Source organism: Pelophylax lessonae (genome assembly GCF_965119305.1).
Source record: "Pelophylax lessonae genome assembly, chromosome: 2".
Taxonomy (NCBI): Eukaryota; Metazoa; Chordata; class Amphibia; order Anura; family Ranidae; genus Pelophylax; species Pelophylax lessonae.
Genome location: NC_138769.1, coordinates 10577179 through 10603038, shown reverse-complemented (window position 1 = coordinate 10603038; position 25860 = coordinate 10577179). Strand labels below are relative to the sequence as shown.

General features: G+C 44.4%; 1 protein-coding gene across 1 annotated transcript in view; it reads right to left on the bottom strand.

Moving 5' to 3' along the window:
• LOC309547911 (uncharacterized protein) overlaps positions 1 to 25860 on the bottom strand; it is a gene marked incomplete at both ends in the record, with an annotated part of 267527 nt that overhangs the window by 1481 nt on the left and 240186 nt on the right. Inside the window, 2 exons of the mRNA XM_082247911.1 lie at positions 7244 to 7507; positions 18731 to 18958. Of these exons, the coding sequence (XP_082104037.1) occupies positions 7244 to 7507; positions 18731 to 18958 (492 nt within the window). The remainder of the gene's footprint in view (positions 1 to 7243; positions 7508 to 18730; positions 18959 to 25860) is intronic.

Genomic DNA, 25860 nt, shown 5'->3' with positions numbered 1-25860 from the left:
GCCAAAAACATCCCATACAAGAGAGGAGGGACCTCTGTGTCCCGTGATGTACTCCAAGAAATGGATTTTACAGGTAAGTTGTAGGAAAAATCCATATTTCTTTATCGTACATTACAGGACACAGAGCCAAATTCATTACCATATGAAACATCCCATAGCAATGCACTTGAGGGGAGGGGGGACACCATAAATGCCACCATCAGATGACAAAAGATCTACATACATATAAGTGAAAACACACATACATATACTGTACATGAAGACAGATATGAGCAACACAAGCAGCGCAATGAACCACTGATATTAAGATAAAGTGAAAAAATGTGAAAAAATTAAAAAAACAATTGTAAATATATATACATGCATTAACCGGTTGCCGACCACCCACCGCCTATTAACTGCAGCAGGGTGGCTCTCCTGCACACGCACGGGCAGCTAAGGGGCGAGCGTGCACCACTGCCGGCGTGCTTCTGCCCCCACTCAGCAGCGGGGAAGCCGAGGCACGGGGCAGGTGGCTCCGATTGCCGCCTGACACCCGCGATCGCTCCCCGCTGAGGGAGAAGAACGGTCAGCTGTTGTAAACACAGCTGACCGTTCTTCTCCTTGGAATGATCATAGAGCCAATGTGATCCTTCTCTATAGGATCACAGGTCTCTATGGTCATTTCACTAGCCATGCCCCCCCCCCCCACAGTTAGAATCACTCCCCTAGGCTCACATTTAACCCCTTGATCACCCACAATGTTAACCCATTCCCTGCCAGTGTCTTTATTACAGTAACAGTGCATATTTTTAGCACTGATTACTGTAGTGATGTCACTGGTCCCCCCAAAAGTGTCAAAAATGTCAGTTAGGAGTCCGATCTGTCTGCCGCAATGTCGCAGTCCAGCTAAAAATCGCAGATCGCCGCAATTACTAGTAAAAAAAAAAAAAAAACAATAAAAATTACGTAAATCTTTCCCGTAGTTAGTAGACGTGATAACTTTTGCGCAAACCAATCAAAATACGCTTATTGCAATTTTTTTCACCAAAAATATGTAGCAGAAAACAAATTGGCCTAAAATGTTAAAAAATTTTGATTTTTCAATTTTTTTTGGTGAATGTTATATAGCAGAATGTGAAAAATATTGGTTTTTTTTCAGAATTGTCGCTCTTTTTTTGTTTATAGCGCAAAAAATAAAAATCGCAGAGGTGATCAAATACCACCAAAAGAAATCTCTATTTGTGGGGAAAAAAAAAAACTTCAATTTTTTTTAGGTACAGCATTGCACGACCGCACAATTGTCCGTTAAAGTAAAGCAGTGCTGAATCACAAAATATAGACTGTTTATTAAGGGGGAAAATCTTCCGGTCCAGAAGTGGTTAAGAAGTCTTCCGAATAATGTCCCAATACACACAGTACATCATCAAAAAAAAAAACTAAATCCAGTTACTGTTGAGTGAATGAACTGTGAAACCAGTGAACATGGATTCTATGTATCACCATGAATTTCCAGACCAGCTTTTTAGCCATAGGATTCTGCACATATGCACTGTTAAAAGAGCAAACCATGACATTTGTTGTATGGAGTCTTTAAGAGCATCTACTGCAAAACATAAAGTGCGAGGTAGATCTGTCTAATCTTCCACAGACTCTCCTTGAGAAGGAACCGTCCTGGAAACTCGCTTAATACCATCTTTTAGTCCCGGTTCACACTAAGGCGACCTGGTCGCCTCACAGGTCGCCGTAGGTCGCCTTCCATAGGGCAGCTGCGGACCCGTTCTAATAGTCGTTCTAACAAGTCGCTCCGACTTAGAAAAAGGGTCCGGAGCTTCTTTGGGGCGACCCGGAGGTGACCGCCATAGACTTCAATGTTATGAAGTCCGTGGCGGCCGCTCCGAGGTCGCGGCGCGCTGCTCGCACCGCGACCTCGGAGGTCGCCACCCCAAGTCGGATCGCCCCTATGTGAACGGGGCCTTAAAGGCTGGCAAACTCCTATAGCTGCTACTGCTGGTTATATCACAGACCCTACAACAGCAAAGGAGTCCAACTTCTTATCAGCTGGATCTTTAAAAACCTGGGCATTATCCACAGGACAAGTTAAACTTTTGTTAACAAAGGAAATGGCAGCATCCACAGAAGGTATCCTCCATTTTCTGGTGAATTTTTCCTCCATAGGATACAATAGTGAAAATGTTTTGGGAGGAACAAAAATCCTATCAGGATGATCTCAATCAGCATACATTACCTGCTCCAAGAGCAGATGTAAGGGAAAAGCCTGAGGACTATGAGGAGGACACAATGAGCCTAGAGAGGAAAAAGAGAATTCAGACACCTCTAAGGGAGAGAATTTGTATCCAAACCGGACCATTTCATTGAGAGACTGAATCAACAATCTCTGGGATTGAGAGTCGGAGTATGACTCCTCAGAAGTGTAAACCTCAGCTTGACCTTCTACAGGGTAATTTACAGCTACTTTTTCCACATCCTCTGCCCAATCCTGAACTGACTCAGGGGGTGGCTCAGTTGAGGGGGATCTATTATGTTTTCTCCCTCCTTGCGATGCTGAAACCATGCCAGCAATCTTACCCTCAAGGCCGGCCAATGCGGATGCCAAATCGTCCTTGGTTACGTATGCTGCGGCAGAAGCACTAGATGTGGCTACTATGCCTGACAACCATAATGGTTTAGATTGGCTAGTAGCCTCTGGCCCTCCAGGGGAGGTAGACACAGAGGAAGCATGACTAGGATCTTCAAGTCCTGTCGGAGGCACCACAGGGCTCCTTCCAGCTGTCCCCCACTCCTCTTTTGGGAGGACATTGCTTTTTAGGCAAGACAAACTTGAGGTACTAACTTTAGTGTACTCAAGGCTTGTACCAAGCTGTACAGCTTATCACACACAGCACTGATTACCCCAAAGTAACAGAACCAGACCGTGCCTGTAAACATGCACCCACAGTGACTCACGCAACCCAGCTGCTGCTGCTCTGTGTCCCCTCCAGCCTCTGACAGAGGCTTGCACTCTGGAAACACTTCCTTAGGAAATCGTGCCATTTGTGCTTGTGCTGCACATGCGCGGAATGCTACGTGACGTCCACATGCACCCTAATTGCATCATGAAACGCCCCTCCTGGCTTCATGCGTAAGCTTGTGCTTCAATGGCGAATAATGATCCGTTGCCACAGACATGCCACTGAAGGTGTTGCATTGCTGGAGCTTTCCAAGGAGACGGATGCACGAGCGCTTTCACGCCAAGGTTAAAAATTTGTACGCCAAACAACATGAGGTGAGAGCAGATTAAGCAAACAAACTACGTTTTGTCACACAGGGTGAAAACAAACAAGGTGTGCTTTAACATAGCTGATACACCTACTGTTTTGCACAGGTAGAGCAAAAAAATGTTTAAACAAACAATATGGCTTTGATACAGCGAATACACCTACTGTCACTTTATAGAGACCAACATGGCACACGGTATCTGTTATCTTATAAAGGGAACAGTGCAATAAAAAATATTTTTACAAATATTTTTAAAGTGGACTTACCAGTCCCGCCGTAGGCATCTGTAACAAGAATTCTTCACTCATCACCGTGAGTTTCTGTCACTTGCCGACCTTCAAGGACTGGGCCCCCTTGTTTTTGAGGGGCCACTCTCTTGGACCTGCAGAGCACCCTGACGGAGCACCTTTGTGGTTGGTTTCACCAAGGGTCCGAATCCCAGGGTCCAGTGCCTAAAAAGGACAACATTACAGGCAAAAACTCATATCTCCTTTCCCGAGGCTCAGGTACCATCCTTTTAGTCTTTAACTCTTTTGGATGGATCTGATTGCTAACCCCTTAGATTCAAACATCTTTGATTGGGATTGTAGCATAATCTTTCCTTCTTCTTCTTTGAAAAAACATAAAAAATGTGAAGAGCTTCTCCACTGGGACCATCACCTTTAAGACAAACTGATTTTATCAGTGATAATCCAGAGCACTAATTGGCAAGGTACACTATATTGTCAAAAGTATTGGGACACCTGCCTTTACACACACATGAACTGTAATGACATCCCAGTCTTAGTCTGTAGGGTTCAATATTGAGTTGGCCCACCCTTTGCATCTATAACAGCTTCAACTCTTCTGGGAAGGCTGTCCACAAGGTTTAGGAGTTTGCCTATGGGAATGTTTTACCATTCTTCCAAAAGTGCATTTTTGAGGTCAGGCACTGATTTTGGATGAGAAGGCCTGGCTCGCAGTCTCCGCTCGAATTGATCCCAAAGGTGTTCTATCGGGTTGAGGTCAGGACTCTGTGCAGGCCAGTCAAGTTCCTCCACCCCAAATTCACTCATTTTTGTCTTTAAGGACCTTGCTTTGTGCACTGGTGTGCAGTCATGTTGGAACAGGAAGGGACCATCCCCAAACTGTTCCCACATAGTTGGGAGCATGAAATTGTCCAAAATGTCTTGGTATGCTGACACCTTAAGAGTTTCCTTCACTGGAACTAAGGGGCCAAGCCCAACCCCTGAAAAACAACCCCACACCATAATCCAGTGAACAAAGCAACCATAAGAAACCATAGAAACCATAACCCAATAATTAAAATGTCTATCCAGCAACCTAACTAAACAACAAAAGCCTAACAACAAACTAACTATATACAATATGTACAAAAATGGGGAACACAGATTGCCAGGGTAAACTGGAGATTCAGGGAACATATGGGAAAGGGAACCAGAAATGAGCTCAGGTACATGGGGAGCAGAAAAGGCAGCAAGGTACAGGATGCAGGGCATGAGGAAGATCAGGAGAAGGATAATCGGCACACAGTATCTGGCTAGTAAAGCAAAGTAAAACACTGACACAAAAGGCACTAGTACAGGAGGAACTAAACACTTTTCCAGTAGCCAAAATCAGGTGGAAACGGATTACTGCAATCTGCTGGGAGACACCTGCTGGTAGACAATGAAACTACAACCTTCCGCCCATGGAACCACAGTGCTACCAGCAGGTGATGCAGGTTCTGACACCAGAAAAGGGGGGGACAAGCATGTTCCTCCCCCCTCCCCTCTTCTGAACCTAACCAGACTACAGGCTCTTAACATTGAAGGGTACCTTGGCAGGGGGTATCCCCTGGCTGAGAACCTTGTCTCCATATTGATGCCTGCCATCCCCACAAAAGAAAAACAAATCAGACAACTCAAGTGTCCTATCCCAAAAATTGTTCATCTGTGAATGACAGATCTTGTGGATTACAGCTGATTTAAGCAATAAGGCAGGGTCCTCTGGGTTACATCATTGAATAAAATGGACTTGACCACATTTGGTCAATGACATCACTCAGGAGCACCTGCCTCTGTGTTGAGGTACACTCTACATTGAGGGCATGTGGCCTCATATGGTTCAGGAGAAGCTCAGCCTCCCTTATTCTAACCTCCCAGGCTGCATACTTGGATAAGGGTCTGATTTGGATTTTCGGGGGACTTTTTTGCTTTTTTTCTTGATTTTTTGTATGGAGTTCCAGCTTAAAATCGATACCAGGTAAAGAATTTGGTTGCAGCCCATGATGCTATTTTCAGGTTTTTTTTTTTTTTGCATGGGGTTCATTTTGACATCAAGGATAAGGGGGAGAAATCCACACTTTTTTTTTGAGGGTTCCCCATTAACATCTATGGAAGACCTTCATCTAAGATAAGGGTCTGGTATAGATGAATGAAATCCCCGGCTGTTGGTTTACATACAGAAGTAAATGGGCGGGAAATGTAATTTTGCAGGCACATTGAATCCACTTTTTTCTTTGTAAGTGTCAGAGTTGCTGTAGTAGGTTGTTTGCATCGTATAGATGGGCCATTTCACAGTCAGGGTCAGGGCACCCCAAGGAGGGTATTTAACCACTTGCCGACCACCTGACTATATATGGCGGCGGTTATCCCCTCCCAGGCAAAATGACGTATCGGTACGTCACTAGCCCGGTAACGAATAGGCGCGTGAAGCCGGCGCGTGTGTCACTCGCGATCATCGTGTAGAAAGGCAGAAAGGCAGACGGCTAATGTAAACAAAGCCGCTTGTCACTCTCCCCTGTGTAAAAGCACAGATCACTTGGTCCTGCTATGTAGGACCGTTGATATGTGCTGTTACATACAAAGCCACATCCAATCACAGTAAGAAACACGCCCCTAGGGACACACTTAACCCCTTCCCTCCCAGTGTCATTTTTACAGTAACAGTGCATATGTATAGCACTGATTACTGTAGTAATGTCACTGGTACCCCCAAAAGTGTCAAAAATGTCAGTCAAGGGTCTGATCTGTCTGCCGCAATGTCGGAGTGCCGCAAAAAAAATCGCAGATCGCCGCCATTACTCGTTAAAAAAAATAAAAATAAAAAGGACAAAAATCTTTCCCTTAGTTAGTAAACACAATAACTTTTGCGCAAACCAATCAAAATACGCTTTTTGCGATTTTTTTTACCAAACATATGTAGCAGAAAACAAATTGGCCTAAAATGTTAAAAAAATTTGATTTTTACATTTTTTTTGGGGGGGGGGGGGATTTCATATAAAAAAAATGTGAAAAATATTGTTATTTTTGCAAAATTGTCGCTCTTTTTTTGTTTATAGCGCATGATCAAAAAATCGCACAGGTGATCAAATACCACCAAAAGAAAGCTCTGTTTGTGGGAAAAAAAGGACGTCAATTTCATTTGAGTACAGCGTCGCACGACCACGCAATTGTCCGTTAAAATCACGCAGTGCCAAATCGCAAAATAGGCCCTGGTCAGGAAGGGGGTAAAATCTTCCGGGGCTTAAGTGGTTAATGGAGTTTTGCATTTTAATGTTTCAGCATTACTGAAATCACATCTCCCCACCAAATGGGAATGTTATTATTTTGGTCATGTCCCCCAACGCAGTGCCAAGGCCCACCCTCATTCTATTTGTTTGACCATGTTCCCCCTTTGTGAATGAGTACATAGAACCCCACTCATTTAAAAAAAAAAAAAAAAAAAAAAGGAAAGTGTACTGACAGCTCTGGTGGATGACAGCTGATATATACAAAGGGGCTGGGTGTTCTGGGTGAGGTCATTTACCATACATGGACAGGACCACCATAATTGGTCAATGACATCACAGGATCCCAGTGATTCCTGACCAGCCAGGGATATCTGATCAATGTCTGCTCTATAATGGGTACACAGTATAATAAGGAAGATGATCACTGCTCTGGTACAGTATATACAGAGTTAATATACAGGATTCAGCAGGGATAGGACACAAGTCACTCACCTAGACAAGCATCTTGCGTCTGATTGGTGGATCTCTCACTGATGTTGTTCTTTGCTGAACATTTGATATTCCAGGAATCGGGTGGTGACACTGGAGGCACAGTGACATGGACTGTCCACTCTGAGTTGGTGACAATATATACCTCCAGTTGTCCACTCACAGTCAGGTAGACGGCGGGGTCAGTCCCATTCTTCACCTCACAGGAGATCTCAGCGCTGCCATTCTGGAGACACCTCACCTCCAGGACAGGATCTGAAACTGGAACTGAGAGACACAAAGATGAGAGTGGACAAATCGTTGTGTATGGCCAGATAGTGAGCTGCGATATTGCTGGGAATGGTTAGCTACTGCTGTGGGGATTTACTGAGATCTTCAGAACCTGACCATACAGTCATCTGGCAGCCTGATTTCTGCCTGCAGGCTCAACTAGGACTATTCTCATGTGCACCAATGGTACAACTGGGCCCCAACGCTAGTTGGCTGAAGAGTTAGGACTAAAGACTGTCCCTTTGCAACTGTTACACAAACTTTTGCCTATTGCTTATGCTAAGAGGTACCTCTCAGGGGACATTGCACCATATCCTAGCCATTCTCCTAGAGATTATGCTAGAATAGTTATAGTATTATTGTTCACATTGTAGTTATTGCTTATATATACCATTTATTGCTGAGTTTGCTAATTTATGAGTCTAGAGGTACAGAACTCTGTTCTAAGTTATTTTGACATAGTGATTATGCTCTCTAGCAGACTGTTGCTGAACCTACATTCTGTGTGTTCATTTATGTTCAAACCACCATTTATTCTAACCTGTACCAATATATTGAGTTTTTTTTTACCACTAAACAGTCTTGTGTCTATTTCCTGGTACTAATTCACAATCAAGTTAAAAGTAGGGATGATCGAACTTTTGAAAAGTTCGGCTCGACCAGAACACCCGAACTTCCCGAAAGTTCGGCCCGGATTTCAGAACCCCATTGAAATCAATGGGACCCGAACTTCGGTAATCAAAAAACACCATTTTAAATGCCCCTAAAACGTCCCTAGGGTTCTGGGTCATGCCCCATAGACTATTAATCACACAAAAAAAAGTTCTTAAAAATTGTCATTTTTGATAGAGAGCCAATTATTGAAAAAATTATTGAAAAAAAAAAAATCAGATTTCTTTGGATTTAGTGTCTGGGGGGTCTAAAAAGTGTACCCGTGAAGTTTCAGCTCTTTAGCATGTCCAGAACCAGAAAAAAAAGTTTGTTTGTTGCAGGCGTTTTATTGGGCTTTTTTGAGGACATGTTTGGAGTCAGGCATGACATCAGAACTTATGTGTAGGGGTATATAAACACACACACATGTATGTATATATACACATTCACATATATAGGTGTGAAAGTAGCAGAAACCTATGCTTGCACTAATGAAATAATTAACAGGCATATGTCTCCGCTCCTATCACACCTATATATGTGTATGTGTATGTGTATAAATACATATAAGTGTGTGTGTATATATACCCCTTTACACAAGTTCTGATGTTATGCCTGCCTCCAAAGACCCCCAAAAAATGCCCAAAAAAAACACCTGCAACAACACACCTGGGCGTTTTTTTTTTTGGCGCAGGCGTTTTTTTGGGCATTTTTTGGGTGTCTTTGGAGGCAGGCATAACATCTGAACTTCTGTGTAGGGGTATATATACACACACACTTATATGTATTTATACACATACACATATATATAGGTGTGATAGGAGCGGAGACATATGCCTGTTAATTATTTCATTAGCGCAAGCATAGGTTTCTGCTACTTTCACACCTATATATGTGTATGTGTATATATATATATATATATATATATATACATGTGTGTGTGTATATATACCCTTACACAGAAGTTCTGATGTTATGCTTGCCTCCAAAGACGCCCAAAAAATGCCCAAAAAAACGCCTGTGCCAAAGAAAAACGCCCAGGTGTGCTGTTGCAGGCGTTTTTTTTGGGCATTTTTTGGGGGTCTTTGGAGGCAGGCATAACATCTGAACTTCTGTATAGGGGTATATATACACATACACTTATATGTATTTATACACATACACATATATAGGTGTGATAGGAGAGGAGACATATGCCTGTTAATTATTTCATTAGCGCAAGCATAGGTTTCTGCTACTTTCACACCTATATGTGTGTAGGTGTTTGTATACATATATGTGTGTGTATACAGGGAGTGCAGAATTATTAGGCAAATGAATATTTTTGAGGATTAATTTCATTATTGAACAACAACCATGTTCTCAATGAACCCAAAAAACTCATTAATATCAAAGCTGACTATTTTTGGAAGTAGTTTTTAGTTTGTTTTTAGTTTTAGCTATTTTAGGGGGATATCTGTGTGTGCAGGTGACTATTACTGTGCATAATTATTAGGCAAGTTAACAAAAATCAAATATACAGTATACCCATTTCAATTATTTTTTTTTACCAGTGAAACCAATATAACATCTCAACATTCACAAATATAAATTTCTGACATTCAAAAACAAAAACAAATCAGTGACCAATATAGCCACCTTTCTTTGCAAGGACACTCAAAAGCCTGCCATCCATGGATTCTGTCAGTGTTTTGATCTGTTCACCATCAACATTCCGTGCAGCAGCAACCACAGCCTCCCAGACACTGTTCAGAGAGGTGTACTGTTTTCCCTCCTTGTAAATCTCACATTTGATGATGGACCACAGGTTCTCAATGGGGAACAGATCAGGTGAATGAGGAGGCCATGTCATTAGCTTTTCTTCTTTTATACCCTTTCTTGCCAGCCACGCTGTGGAGTACTTGGACGCGTGTGATGGAGCATTGTCCTGCATGAAAATCATGTTTTTCTTGAAGGATGCAGACTTCTTCCTGTACCGCTGCTTGAAGAAGGTATCTTCCAGAAACTGGCAGTAGGACTGGGAGTTGAGCTTGACTCCATCCTCAACCCGAAAAGGCCCCACAAGCTCATCTTTGATGATACCAGCCCAAACCAGTACTCCACCTCCACCTTGCTGGCGTCTGAGTCGGACTGGAGCTCTCTGCCCTTTACCAATCCAGCCACGGGCCCATCCATCTGGCCCATCAAGACTCACTCTCATTTCATCAGTCCATAAAACCTTTGAAAAATCAGTCTTGAGATATTTCTTGGCCCAGTCTTGAGGTTTTAGCTTGTGTGTCTTGTTCAGTGGTGGTCGTCTTTCAGCCTTTCTTACCTTGGCCATGTCTCTGAGTATTGCACACCTTGTGCTTTTGGGCACTCCAGTGATGTTGCAGCTCTGAAATATGGCCAAACTGGTGGCAAGTGGCATCTTGGCAGCTGCACGCTTGACTTTTCTCAGTTCATGGGCTGTTATTTTGCGCCTTGGTTTTTCCACACGCTTCTTGCGACCCTGTTGACTATTTTGAATGAAATGCTTGATTGTTCGATGATCACGCTTCAGAAGCTTTGCAATTTTAAGAGTGCTGCATCCCTCTGCAAGATATCTCACTATTTTTGACTTTTCTGAGCCTGTCAAGTCCTTCTTTTCACCCATTTTGCCCAAGGAAAGGAAGTTGCCTAATAATTATGCACACCTGATATAGGGTGTTGATGTCATTAGACCACACCCCTTCTCATTACAGAGATGCACATCACCTAATATGCTTAATTGGTAGTAGGCTTTCGAGCCTATACAGCTTGGAGTAAGACAACATGCATTAAGAGGATGATGTGGTCAAAATACTCATTTGCCTAATAATTCTGCACTCCCTGTATATATACCCCTACACAGAAGTTCAGATGTCATGCCTGACTCCAAACATGTCCTCAAAAAAGCCCTATAAACGCCTGCAACAAAAAGCCGAGTGACAGGGGCGAAGCCACTATCCGGTTCTATTAGTATTCTAAGAGAAACAATCTTTTCTCTATAGCGGTCACCCTGACAAGGAAGGGTTTTGTCACCCTGCCATAGCAGTCAGAGTCAGTTAACCCTACAGTACACTATGGTCACCCTGACACTTAACACTTTCCCTACAGAAACTAGATTATTAAATCTAACTATAGTGGAAAATAGCACCCTAACTACACTAGATATCCCTTTCCTCACACTAATAATTGCTAAATGACACTTTTGAAGCAGAAGTAACAGAACTGCTTCCATTCTCTTCCACAGCCCTGTATGAAAATGCTAGCAATTTGGCAGGGCTATCTTATATACTGGGGGGCGTATTCACTAATGATTGGCCTCTGGACCCCCTAGTCACTCCAATCACATTCCTAGCATTCTCCTGCCCCCTCAATTGGCTTTTACTAATGTTTCTGGTCCACTCACGGGCTTTTAAAGCCCAGTTCCTGTACCATTGCATTTTGGTCGGTTCTGGTTGCCGAATTCCGAACTTTTTCAGCAAAAAGTTCGGAATTCGGCCGAATTTCGAACAGTCAATGTTCGGGCCGAACCGATGGTCAACCCGAGCCGTTCGATCATCCCTAGTTAAAAGGTATCTACACTTGTGTTCCTATAAGTGAGTGCAGTAACTTTTACTCAACCCGGTGTGTCAGAAGGGCTGAGGTTGTTCTTTGAATTGAGGTGCAGAACAGTGAACCCAAATTACCAAGCAGCTCCTTCAGGGGTAGTGCTACACACACAGCCAATTTACAAACAGGTATTACCAGGAAAGAACCTGATAAGAGTCCTGGTGAAATTGTGTACATATACCCCAGTATATATAGATTATTTAAAGTGATACCTCCAGATGAATGTTGCATCAAAGTCCCATTGCAGGCACCCCTGAGGATGATGTGGCATTTATATTTAAAATTAAAAACCTGAAGCCAATATCTGCGGTAATGAGGAGAACCTCTAGCCATTACCTAACCAGCCTGGAATGCAATCCTAGTTATTTGGCATTAATAGTTTCTTTTGATCTGGTATTTTGCCTTTTTATTGTTTCAGCTAGACCTGTGCAATTCGTTTTAGTCCGAATACAAATTCGGACGAATAGAGTCAATAAACCAATGCGCTACCAATAGTTATCATAAATGTGTGTAAAATAAATAAATGTGAATAGCAATAACAGCCAATTAATGTAGTGTCCCCACATACAGTGAATCTGATAACAAAGAAAATGTATATAAAGTGCTTGAATCTACAAAAGGGCAAACAATAATAATGCGCAAAACATGGTAAGATGAATAATATATATCCACACAAAGGTAGTAGAAGAAAAATAAGAATAAATATGTGTAAAAAAGTCCATAAAATTCATGTGACCAATATAGTGAAAAATATCCATAAATATAAAGTGACAAAATTGCGATAATAAATAGTGACTTCTGTGCAGAGTCTCAAAACTTCATGGGACCAATAGAACAGAAATATACAAGCCCATGAAAAAAAAGTGATGGAATTGCAGTAATGTGACTTCTGTGCAAAAATCCAAATGTGAACCAACACCAATCCAATCAGTGAGTGCAATGGCCGCTCACCTCAATAAGGATGTTATAAACGCGTTCGAAAAGGCACTCCAATAATGAAGATCCTTCCACAATATTGGCAGATCAGCTCAATAAAGATGTTATAAATGTGTTGAGTAAGGCACTTCAATGATAAAGATCCTTCCACAATATTGGCAGATCGGCTCATGACTGAGAAATAAACAGATGCCTGTAGTATGTAACAGCAGTATTTTTTAATAAAAACATGCACTTACATATTAGTAGTTACCACCGAATAATGGTAATGAACGGGGTAGCAGAGTCCCCAAATCTAGTGGTGAAGTGAATGTAAACTTCTGGTCTTGGCCGGAAAACAGTTGTGATGTCACCTGGCTCCTCCCATTGATTAAAGCTTTATAGCATGAATAACAGCACAGTGATTGCGCTGTGTAATTTGGCCCCTTGTATCAGCTGAAATACCTGGTTGATCCTGCCTGGTTCTGCCCTCCCCTCTGTAAACTGACCATGGTTCATCATGGCTGCTGAGCCCTGACACTGTGGTCAGTTTACATGCCTCCTGTCATCTGCAGCTCTCCTGTGTCCTCCTCTGTCCTCTCCTCCGTTCTCTCCACACTCCCCTCCCTGCCTGTCAGCAATGTGTCAGTGCCTGCAGGGCCTGCCCCTCCCCTCCTGCTGAAATAACTCTTATTTTCATTCAATGCCCTGTTTTCCTTAATTCAATGTCTCTAGTGTATCTGTTTTATTAATAAAATGCCCTTCTATACTGTATTTTCTAGCGCCGCAGGGTGCTTACATGACCAGCCACCCCTCTCCTCCTCTCGACTGACATCAGCAGGGGATTTTTGGCCCTTCCCGCTGTATCTGTCAGATCGGGAGAAGGATCAGCTGTCGGTCACGTGAGCGCCGAGGGGCGCTCAGGAAAGACAGTATAGAATGGCATTTTATCAATGAAACAGATACACTGGACACATTGCATTAAGAACGACAGGTTTGTGCCAGAAAATCATCAAATGCAGTTACAACTACTTTAAGGTGGAGGTTCTCTATCCATTGGCAACAAGAGCATGAAAGAGTCACCCACGTCACGGTAGCCCTCCAGAACGTGTGGAAGCGCCAAGAGGAATAGGATGTACACGGCTGTGCTGATATGACTGCTTCAGACAAACTACTGATGGATCAGTTTCTGGTGGGAATGAAGGTTGGGCCAGTCACAAAATTCCTACAGGTTTGAATCAAAGCGCAACCCTCCCTTTCATTTAACGATACTGTAGTGGATGCGGTTGCACTGGAACAGAAGGATATGGAAGTACCTGTGGCGGTGACAAAGAGGCATGTATGAGGAGGCATTGACTTTGTCATCCCAATACAGATGGACATAAGAGAGCTCTTTCAGGATGTCGCTTCCCTGTAGCAAAAGATGTCCACATTCAAACAGGATTCGACCCACCCCTCTAAGGGTGAGAATCCATTGCAGAGAGACCTAGATGAAGACCATAAGTGCTGGTGGTGTGGCCACTTTGGACATGTAGCCAGGAAATGGCTTTTAAAAAAATATAAATGAAGGAACACTATCATCATTTAAATGTCACAAGGAATATAACAGAATGTGTATCAGCATCACCTGCGGGACCAAGTGATGGGGAGCGCACTGCGGAGGTTGTGAACCCAATGGCTGATTGCTGAGGGTCGATGGCTCAGAGAAGCAGCTACACAGAGTCGCAGTCACTGTCCTGGACAGAGAGCTAGAGCATAAGATTCCCCAGGCCACGGAGTTCAAGAGCCAGAAAGTTTTCACCAGAGCCTCTGATGGTGAGGATGGACTTGGCTGCAGCTGTCTCCAGGTTGTAACCCCCCAGGGTCTCCCAGCTTAGGCTCACGGCTGACTCTGGTGGATGGAGAAGAAGCAGCAATCCAGGGCAACAAGGGATAGTCAGGAGAACAAGTCAAAGATCGGGGCAACAAGCAGACAGGGATGGTCAGGTGAACAAGCAAAATTCAGTAGATCAGACGCATAGCACGCAACAAGAAACACTTAGGGAAGCCTTCACACAATTGTTTCTCGGGCAAAGCTGACTTGCAATGCGCAGGTTATTATAGTGTTTCCTGTTAGAGACTGGGGCGGAGTCATGCTGAGAGATTACTTACACACATAGGTGTGAGAGCACGGTCCCTAAAGCTGATACACAGACCAGAGAGGTAAGCAGACAGTCAGGTCATGAAACATTACTGCAGATTCATGACAATATGTAAATAGGAAATCAAGGTGGCAAAAATTCAAAATGAGCGACGGATTGCAAAAGAGTGTAAGACAAACCCAAAGAAATTCTTCAACTATATTAATAGTAAAAAGGTCAGGCCTGAGCATGTGGGCCATTTACAAATAGTCTAGAGTGCGTGACTGGGGACAAAGAGAAGGCAAATTTAATAAATACGTTCTCCAGCATTGTGCTTGCAAAGGAGCATGGGGGAGCTTGCCACCAACGTCAGATCATGGGCAATAATTCTAGCACTAGACTCCCTCTATAAATCTAAAATGGTAACCTGTAAAGCAGGGGTCTTCAAACTATGGCCCTCCAGTTGTTCAGGAACTACAATTCCCATCATGCCTAGTCATGTCTGTGAATGTCAGAGTTTTACAATGCCTCATGGGATGTATAGTTCCGCAACAGCAGGAAGGCCGTAGTTTGAGGATCCCTGCTGTAAAGGCTTTTAACCTCCCCGGCAGTATTCCCAAGTGTGGCTCGGGGTTACCTTTCAGTACCAAAAGTGGTAACCCAGAGCCACACTCGGGATTACCCCAGAATCATACTCACCTTTTCTGTGATCCCCCGCCGTCCTCCCCGGCGTCCTCCGACTCTCTCCCTGCTCTATGCACGACCGATGCCGGCACTTGCCTTCCGGTTCCCTTCCCTGCAAGCATGACAACGCAGGGGGGTGGAACCGGTGGCAAATTCAAAAGTGTAAATACACAAATGACATGATACAAAGTTGTGATCCTAATGGATTACACTGTATCATGCCATTTCACCACCGGATTGCACCTGGTGACTTTTCCAGTGCCCTGCCTGTGCTTTTCCAATGCTTTGTGCCTGGAAAATTTTAAACCACCATGGCATCCAAAAAGTGTTCTTTTTTAGACGAACTGGAAAACTTATTTTACCTCTTTTACTGAATGTTTGTTCTCTGTTTGAGTTTTTTTTTTTATCTCTGCCCATCTAAGAGACATAAAACCAGCAGATAGATTTCTATCTCTGCCCATCTAAGAGACATAAAACCAGCAGATAGTTTTCTATCTCTGAAAAATAAAGTGAGTGTGTTCCAGTAATGGCCTCTATTAGCGTCAAAAAATTGTATATAGGATCACACACAAAAACAGCTCATCAGGTACCTGTTGATCCCAAAAATACATAAACAAGGAAAAAACAGGGGAAATGGGTGAAGGAGGGTAGGCCCTCCAATCCACGTCCACCTAAAGGGCGATCAATTAACAGTACCAATGAGACAAGGTAGTAGTTGTGGTGCTAAAAATTGTATATTTAATTTGGCACTTGTGCCTGGTGAGAATACTATGCACATAGAAGGACACAACACAAAATGACAAAACCAATTAAAGCGGAGTTCCGGGCACAAAATCAATCTTTTTTTTTTGTGCCCATCCGCTAGTTCTCCATCACCTGAAAAGGAATTGGATAGTTAGGTCCTTTTTTTTTTTTTACTCACCTTGTAATTGAAGATCGAAAATACTCACCTCAGGGTACTTCCTCCCTCAGCGCCGCAGCTCCGCCGTCACTTCCTGTCTCGCGATGATTCCTGGGAGCTGAACGTCATCGCTCCCAGGAATCAATGCGACGGCACCGGCCCCGCTCGTCACTTCCGGGGCGACGCCGCATTCCCCTGCTAAACAGCTTTTGGGCATACCCAGAAGCTGTGGAGGAATGCGGCGCCGCACCGGAAGTGACGAGAGGGGCCGGTGCAGGCGCATTCTGGGAGAAGAGGACGCGGAAGAAGACGCAGAAGAGGACCGCGCCGGCTTCAGCTGCCCACAAGAGAGATGGAAACGCTGTGGAAGAAATTTTATAAGTGAGTATTTCATCTTGCAGGTAAGTGCAAACCGGGACAGATCAGAGGCTAGCCATTGTGGAATGTGCTAGCCCTGACTGTCCCGAGGGTATGTTTATTGAAAAATGGTTTCTGTGCCCGGAACTCCGCTTTAAAACTAACAAGAAGAACATGCACATTACTGGAGCCTTGAACTAGTAATGCAATGAATCAGGCTGAAATACTTCATTATACTACCATGTGCAGCATAAATGTGATCATCAGTTTTCTATCTCTGTCTATCTATGGGGCACGAAACCAGCAGATGGAAGGCTATTTCATAAAAACTGTATTTTATATTACGATCCGTTCTCTGAGGCGGGTGGAGACATCAATGTCCTGATAAATATTCTCAGTTCTTTAAGACTTGGACAGTTTGGATTGATTTTGCCACCTCTGACCTATATAAACAATTGATGCAGTGATATTCTTCCTTATAAATGATTATGTGGGACACTTTAACGCTGTTGGTCATATTGCTAAACTAGGGATGGTTTGGGGAGCTTTCATGCTGTTTGTTTTCTTATCCTTTTCCCCAAAGGGTTTTTTTTCCTTCTGGTTTTGCCTTCCTTTTTCTATTCTTTCTCCCACCTCCTTGCTTCCCTTTTACCCTTTTCTACTCGCTGTCTCTTGGGTTCTTTCTCTAGCTCTACTTAGCTGCTTGGACCCTGATAGGCCCCAGTACAGAGCCCTATACTGGGACTTTATTGTTCATTGTATCAGTCACTATATTGTCCTACAGGTTGTGTCCTGATGATCTTTGCAATGTATCCCTTCCCCGGGATATGTGCCTCTGTTTAGGCAATGGAGTTTTTGATAATTATTCTGTTTTTGGATACTGGCGGTCTATTTGAGTCTTCTGTGGCTATTGATACACTTGTTGTGGAAAATGTGATTGTGGACATTTCTTTAGTTAAATAGTCATAATGTCTCCCAGTGTCAGTTTTACTGGTAATCGCTGTTCACAGCGAATATTGCTTTAACTGCCATTGCAGGAAAGACTTGTTAGTTAAAACCTTCCATTAAGATGAGATGGCACAATACTAGTAGCAAAGAGAGTCCATCACACAAATCTATACCCGCCATTCGGGGCCCCGTACTGCTGAGATATGTTTGTGATATGGAATTCTTATCATTTTATCAAGATTAATGGATGGCATCTTTTAGTCATATTCGATCCATGTGACTGAAACACTGCTGCTATTATCTTATGCAGAGAAAGCCTCATCAACTGGAACAAATAGAATGGTCACTATCAAATATGATTTAGATGAATCATGTTTGATGAGACCCACTAACAGGTATGAGTCCATGTTTATGGATTGACATGAATGTACGATGAGAAGCCATGTGCTATGTTACAGTTGGGATTCCCTTTGTTCAGTCATGTCCATTCATGGGCATCTACTCTACGGTTCCTATTGTACTTTTTGAATGTATACATGTTCTGTGATTGGTGGTTTTGGAGCCACTCCCTGTAACCCCCTTTTGTTGAATAAACCTGCTCTGTCTTGGAGGAGGCAGTCACTCATAGGGAACCCTCCAGATGGCATCGAACTGACCACAGCAAGCATGTCTGTTCATTTCTTTGCTGCCGAGCGCTTGGATAACCTTATACAAAAGAGCTGTATATTGTACTTTTCAGTACAAGGATTTAATGGTGTTTGGTGCGTATTAATCTTGAGCGCACTGAGCGGGTTTCTATGCTCCAAGCCCTATTCATTTCCACGACACACTGTTATGCTTTTCTTATATGCATAAATAAAGATTTAATTTTTTTTTTTTAAAAAGATCCATTCTGTGGTGTGATCCATAGCAGAAGGTGAAAGGCTCTGATTGAAGCAGATCATTCTATTACATATTTTGTGTCTGGAATATTTTATCTCTCAGTAAAAACTTTAGTTTTTTTTTTTTTGTGACATTTCTCTCACTCACCTGGACAGAAGATATTGATGGATTTACTTTGATTATTGATCAGATTGGTGACATCACAGCGGAGGGTTCTGGAGACCGGAGGAGGAAGAGTTACTCGGCTGTCTGAGGAGACGGATCTTCCATCCAAACTCCAGGAATAACGCGGATCTGAACCATTCACCAAACATTCACCTACTGCGCTGCCATCCGGGAGACAGGAGGAGTTCACAGCGATGTCAGAGAGAGGGACTGGAGGAGAAAAATTCCAGGATATGATTGGTCAGTGTAATAAAACTGAGACTTATCACAATGGTGATGGAAATACCAGTTACCTGGTTGTCACTTTTGTTGCCAGCGGTTTAGACATTAATGGCTGTGTGTTGAGTTATTTTGAGGGGACAGTAAATTTACACTGTTATACAAGCTGTACACTCACTACTTTACATTGTAGCAAAGTGTCATTTCTTCAGTGTTGTCACATGAAAAGATAGAATAAAATATTTACAAAATGTGAGGGGTTTACTCACTTTTGTGATATACTGTATTTATATGTTTTCCACATGGAATGAGTGGAAGCCACCTTTAGTAGGGACTCTTAGGTCCAAAATTTCTTTGAGGTTTGAAAATTCTTTATTCAAACCTTGTTGCATTCTTGCATTAAAAAAAAATAAATAAATACTGTTTGAAGGGGGAAGCAACTTTAATAATTCTTAAAGGTCAATGTTAAAATGTAAATTTCCTTTAAACAACATGCCTGAGGTGCCCTGACTCTGCATTTGAAGTGCCCCATGTGTATGATGTATACAATCTACTACAGCAACATTTATAACCAAAAACAAACACGTGTAGGTCACATTCATCCATACCAGACCCAGACCTTTCTCCTAGATGAGGTTCTGCTATAGATGTTAATGGAGGAACACACACGTAAAAAGGCACGGGGTTTCTCCTCAAAGTACATACCAGACCCTTATCCTTGATGAGGTTCTGCTATAGATGTTAATGGAGGAACACAAACGCATAAAAAGACATGGGGTTTCTTCTCAAAGTACATACCAAACCCTTGAAAAATATAGGCTATGTGGGACTTTAAGTTAGACACCAGCAGGTAATGCCCAGCGTCTCCATCCGTGTATCAGAAAAAATGAAAGTTGAAAGCATTAAAAGAGGTGCATGGAAGCCAGCCAGCCCCCAGTCTTATGTACTCACCCTCCAGTCTGTCACCAACCAAGTAGACCTGTCTCACGATATAAACAAAGAACAGGGGTTTAGTTGACACGCATTTGCAAATGCATGTGTAAGCTGCAGGGCCACTACACGGCACCCTGTGTTACCTGCAGTCCTAACACTTTCTATTTTGAGTGTCTCCACAATGGAAGCACATGGCTGCTAATGGATAGATGGGAGACAGGTGTAAGGCATCAGACTGGGTGCTGGCTGGCTTCCATGCACCTCTTTTAATCATTTCAACTTTCATTCATACCAGACCCTTATCCTTGATGAGGGTTTGGTATGGATGTTGAGGGGGAGCCTACACAAAATCCCTATGTTGATTAGGACTAAGGCCTCTTCCCCACAACCCTGGCCAAGTGGTTGTGTTCTGCAGGAGGCGGGTTCTTTGAATCCAGAAGCCCCCTTGAAAAAAGGGGGCTTCAGAAAACCAGCTCCTGTTATATGAATGAATAAGGGGTGCATTGTACTAGTGATCGACAGATATCGGTTTTTAGTTGCCGATACCGATACCAAAATATTTGCCAATGAATATCGTATCGGCCGATATTGGCCCATATTTTCGTACATTTAAAAAAAAAAAATTTTATTACTCGACAGGTACTCTTGCAGACAAAGACAGACAGGGCGCCCAAACAACCAGTGGATGAAAAGCCTGTGTATAACTTCAGCAGCTCCGATGGGGACTCCTGGGTGCAGAGTCATGTCTCCCGGGTGTGGTTACTGAGAGGGGGTCTCCCCACTGGCTTTGTGAGAGGATTCTTATTGGGCAGTGGAGGAAATCCAATCAGTGGCACATTCAGGCCTGTATCTAACCCCAGAAGGCAGATTCTGCCGCAGAGGATTCTGGGAGTGGGTATAAGTTTGAGGGATCGCATGATGCAGCATCTTTGGCGGGAAGCAGAGTCCCAGGAGGGAGAGTACGGCTGTCTCTCCTTCTGTTAGAAGGATTGGGTGTCTTGGGTGGCTGCCTGAGTATCCAGAAGGGAGAGCTGAGCTGCAGAGAGGATCCGGTGTGCTGAGGACCAGTGAAGAAAGAGGGGTTCAGTTCTAGGAAGGCCTTCCAAGGTCATGAGTACGGTGAACTGCCCCTGGGGTCTGCCTAGTGTAGAGGGGACCAATCCGGTGAAGGTCCCAAGGATCCTAGAGCCTGCAAGTGTAAAGGGGTTGCCTAGTGAAAGGACCCTGAAGTGTAAAGGGGGTTGCCTAGTGAAAGGACCCTGGAAGTGTAGAGGGGGCGCCAGCGGTTGGGCCCTGAAGAGTTAAGTGTGCAGTGTTAAGAGCTGCAGCAGTACAAGCAGTTACAAGGAGCTACCTCAGTCAGTGAAGGGCTGGAGGGAGTCGTACACAGGACTTTTTGAGCTATACAGGTATTTTTCTACAAAGTATAGGTATTTTTATTATTATTTATTTATTATTATTATTATTTATTTTATAGGTATTTTTATAGGAAAAATATAGGTATTTTTCTACAAAGTGTCCCAGTTGAACCTAGTTGAGCCAGAGGAGTATCCCACTCATTCCCTTCTCCCATCATTGTCTCAGTTCTCACACTTGGGTTTTCAAATTAAATGTGTTGGAAGTGTTTCCGGTAACAATGGCAGACCCACCTCAGGCCCAATGCCTCGAAATATTGCTACATTAGGGGGCTCATCCGGATTTTTCCATTGGTTACTGGGCCGGTTGCCTCTGGCAACGGCAGAAGAAAAAGTCAGAAAAGTAAATTTTTGTGCCCAGAACTGTTTTTCAAGTATCAAGCCAAGTGTGAGGCCGGAGAGTTGGGGGCCGGGTGTACCTGCAAGCTATGTGGACTGATGTTGACCATGCATTGGACAGCGGGACATTTATTCTGTATAGTGATTGCACTGATACTGTGAGGATCGTAATCGGCCATGCCGAGAAGGGCAGTGGGGCTAGCCTCAGAGACAGTATGGAAGATGAGAATTGCACATGTGTGGCTAGGAAGAGAACTATTGAACGTGCGACCGACAGTGGGATATTACTCTTGCCAAGCAAGGAGGGACAGCTGGTTTCAGTGAAGGAGGATGCAATTGTGGCCCTAGTGCAATTGAGAAGAGTGGATGCATGTCTGGCAAGTGACATGATCCGCTTAGCAGCTACTTCCCTGTGGGCTATCATAGAAGAGCATGACAGGGGAAGAGTTACAGCACTGCACGGGAAAGCACGCCACGTGCAGACCTGCCTAGCAGGAGGAGTCATCGCCCAATATGGCGAAAAGGTGGAGACAGCGGGAACACCCAGCCAATCAGGAGTGACTAAGGGGACCCTATTAATATCCCCTCCTTCGGGTGTGGCTGTGCGGGAGACACGTGTAGGAGAGAGGAGCATGTCGTTCGTGAGCGAAATGAAGAGTGTACCCGCTATCACTGCCACCATGGGTGAAGACTCTGCCAGGCAGAACCCGAAGCAGATCCACCAGCCCAATCCATCCCTAGTCTGGGACACCTGTATCTGGATGGTACCGGATGGCGGGCTTGCGCTGTGCACCGGAGGCGGCCGGGAGTTCCTAGAAGCAGTATGTCCTTAGTGTGCCACTGTCAGGTTGAGAGTACAAACATGGGTCCAGTACAGGCAGTGTGGTTATCTGCTGCTACAGGCAGAAAAGAGTGAGGGCCGACCCAAGAAGCTGTGTGTTACATGGGAGTCAAGCCTCACACAGGGGTTGACCGGGACTGAATCTAAGTTCCTCCGCGGAGGCGGGAGGGGCATGTTGCGTCTGATGATGCAGTTAGAGGCCCTGCCAGCAGTCAGCGGGCCTGCATTATGCATAAGGGGAACTCGGTCGCAGAGTTCCATGGGGAGGGGTTCCATGCCCGCACCAGTGACCAGAGGGTGGCCTGAGGACATAACTACCTCAGCAGCCCTGGCAGGATCCGCCCCCATTAGCATTTGGCAGCCTAAAAAACCTGCAGCAATTCAAGCTTCACCCACTAGCACCAGTAGTGAGGGAGAAAAATGCCCTGTACCCATCGGACCCCGTCTTTTCAACACAAGTACGGATCAATAGAAAAGGGGATCGATGATTCGGGTTCAGTAGATGCCGCCGAATGGGACTCGGGGTCAGAAGCTGGGATCAGCTTCCCAAGTCCTGACCAAGCAGTGGCAATTGAACAGGAGGCTAAGGAAGCCATGGAGAGGGGGGGACTTGGCTCAGAAATTGGGGTTCTGCGATGCTTATGTTGAAAGGATCCCAGACCTCACTCCTCCAGGAAACATTGCTAGGGCCAGCGATCAGAACGCGGCCTATAAGAGCATGATACAAAGAGTGTGCACACCATTTTCTCCACAAGGGAGGGGTAACAGGAGGACTCTTCCCCGGTTGTCCCGCATACAGAGATGGTTACAGAAGAAAGTGGCTCTTGAATATGGTAATGACTATCCATATGCACTCAGAGAAGTGATGTTGATGTTGGAAAAATTCTTGAACTTTTGGTGCGATGAGGTGATTTGAGATTTCTTGTTTGTCCCCAAGCCATACAGGGACTCCCTGGAAGAGAAGTTAAAGGAGAAGTTCAATAGTATCAAGACTCAATGGAACTTTGGGCGCTCCACCTATATAGACAGGGTGGAGATCCGTCGCCGGATGGATCAGGTCACCCCTGGTCCATCAGAATTAAAGATGAGCAAGGTGTTTATGTTCGAGTCCCTCACCCTGAGGGAAGCAAGTGGTTTATCTGGAAAATTTCAATGAAACTGTGTTGGCCGGCTGGCCATCGCAACTGACCAAATATGATGCTGAGTTCACAAGTTTGAAAGTGTTCAAGTTTAATGTAGACCCTTTGGGCCATCGGGCCAGGGTCCTGGAAGGAATGTTGCTATAATAGACCCCTTGGGCCATCGGGCCAGGGTCTCTGTGGATTACAAATAACTGTGTGGGAAATCGTCCACAGTTTTGACAAGGTGAAGATGTAATTTGTTGCAAATTCAAGTGTGACCAGGAATTCTGGTGGGGGATGCCCTACAAGACCCCTGTGCTACTTCCCTGACTCAGCTGGACTGCAGGTCATACAGAACTGTGACTTGCCCTGTTCCTTCAAGAAGTACTTTTAAAGGCAGCAAGAGGGCGCTGTGTTTTACTTCATCAAAGGACTCTGCCTAGTTAGCCAGTGACAGGGTACAGGTTTCTTACTGGAAAGAAGTGAACCCAGCGAGTCAAGATACTGGTCAGCAGAGGTAGTCAGGGAGGGAGTGGAAAGGTTGCCCTTAAGGCTAAAAGGAGGATCTTTCCATTCAACTGTCAAGATAGTTAGTCTTGTATGTTCCTATGTGTATGCAGTTGACTAACTTTTGCTTCCATTTCTCTCTACAGGTGGGATCATCTTAGAGATAGTTAGTTAGGAGATTTGCATTGTATTTTTCTTCGTAGTCCACACCAAGCAAGTTTGTTTGGTGGGGCGTGCATCAGTTCTCATGCACCTTAAAGCGGAGTTCCGGGCACAAAATCAATGTTTTTTTTTGTGCCCGTCCGCTAGTTCTGGATAACCTGAAAAGGAATTGGATAGTTAGGTTTTTTTTTTTTTAAAACTCACCTTGTAATTGTAGATCGTAAATACTCACCTCAGGGTACTTCCTCCCTCGGAGCCGCGGCTCTCCCCGTCACTTCCTGCCTCGCGATGATTCCTGGGAGCTGAACGTCATCGCTCCCAGGAATCAATGCGCGGGCACCGGCCCCGCGCGTCATTTCCGGGCGACGCCGCATGGCCAGAAGCTGTTTAGGAATGCGGCACCGCACCGGAAGTGACGAGAGGGGCCGGTGCGGCGCAATCTGGGAGAAGAAGATGCGGAAGAAGACGCAGAAGAGGACCGCGCCGGCTTCAGCTGCCCACAAGAGAGATGGAAACGCTGTGGAAGAAATTTTATAAGTAAGTATTTCTTCTAAAAGGTAAGTGTGAACCGGGACAGATCAGAGGCTAGCCATTGTGGAATGTGCTAGCCCTGACTGTCCCGGGGGTATGCTTATTGAAAAATCACATCTGTGCCCGGAACTCCGCTTTAAAATGTTTGTATATTTGTACAGCAGAGTAGGTAAAGCTATATTTTTTCACCGTAATTTAGAAGCAGAGTCCCAGGAGGGAGAGTACGGCTGTCTCTCCTTCTGTCAGAAGGATTGGGTGTCTTGGGTGGCTGCCTGGGTATCCAGAAGGGAGAGCTGAGCTGCACAGAGGATCCGTTGTGCCGAGGACCAGTGGAGAAAGAGGGGTTCAGTTCCAGGAAAGCCTTCCAAGGTCGTGAGTACTGTGAACTGCCCCTGGGGTCTGTCTAGTCTAGAGGGGACCACTCCGGTGAAGGTCCCAGGGATCCTAGAGCCTGCAAGTATAAAGGGGGTGGCCTAGTGAAAGGACCCTGGAAGTGTAGAGGAGGAGCCAGCGGTGGGGCCCTGAAGAGTTAAGTGTGCATTGTTAAGAGTTGCAGCAGTACAAGCAGTTACAAGGAGCTACCTCATTCAGTGAAGGGCTGGAGGGAGTCATACAAAGGACTTTTTGAGCTATACAGAGTGTCAAGAATCAAGGATCATTACAGTCCTGGATCTTCTGAGTTAACCAAGGAGGTAAAATCGAACTTTCAGCAGAACAGTATTTAAAGTGCCAGGAAGCGTTAGTCAGCATTCAGCTGGCGTCAGGACAGCGCTAATAGGCATTTTTCTACAAAGTGGCCCAGTTGAACCTAGTTGAGCCAGAGGAGTATCCCACTCAGTCCCTTCTCCCATCCCCATTATCAAATAAACAACACAAACTAAAGATGCCGGAATGGTCATTGTCTCAGTTCTCACACTTGGGTTTTCAACAGAAATGTATTGGAAGTGTTTCTGGTAACAATGGCAGACCCACCTCAGGCCCAATGTCTGGAAATATTGCTACAAGTGAGAAGGCTGGAAGTTAGGGAGCGCATCTGGTAATAAT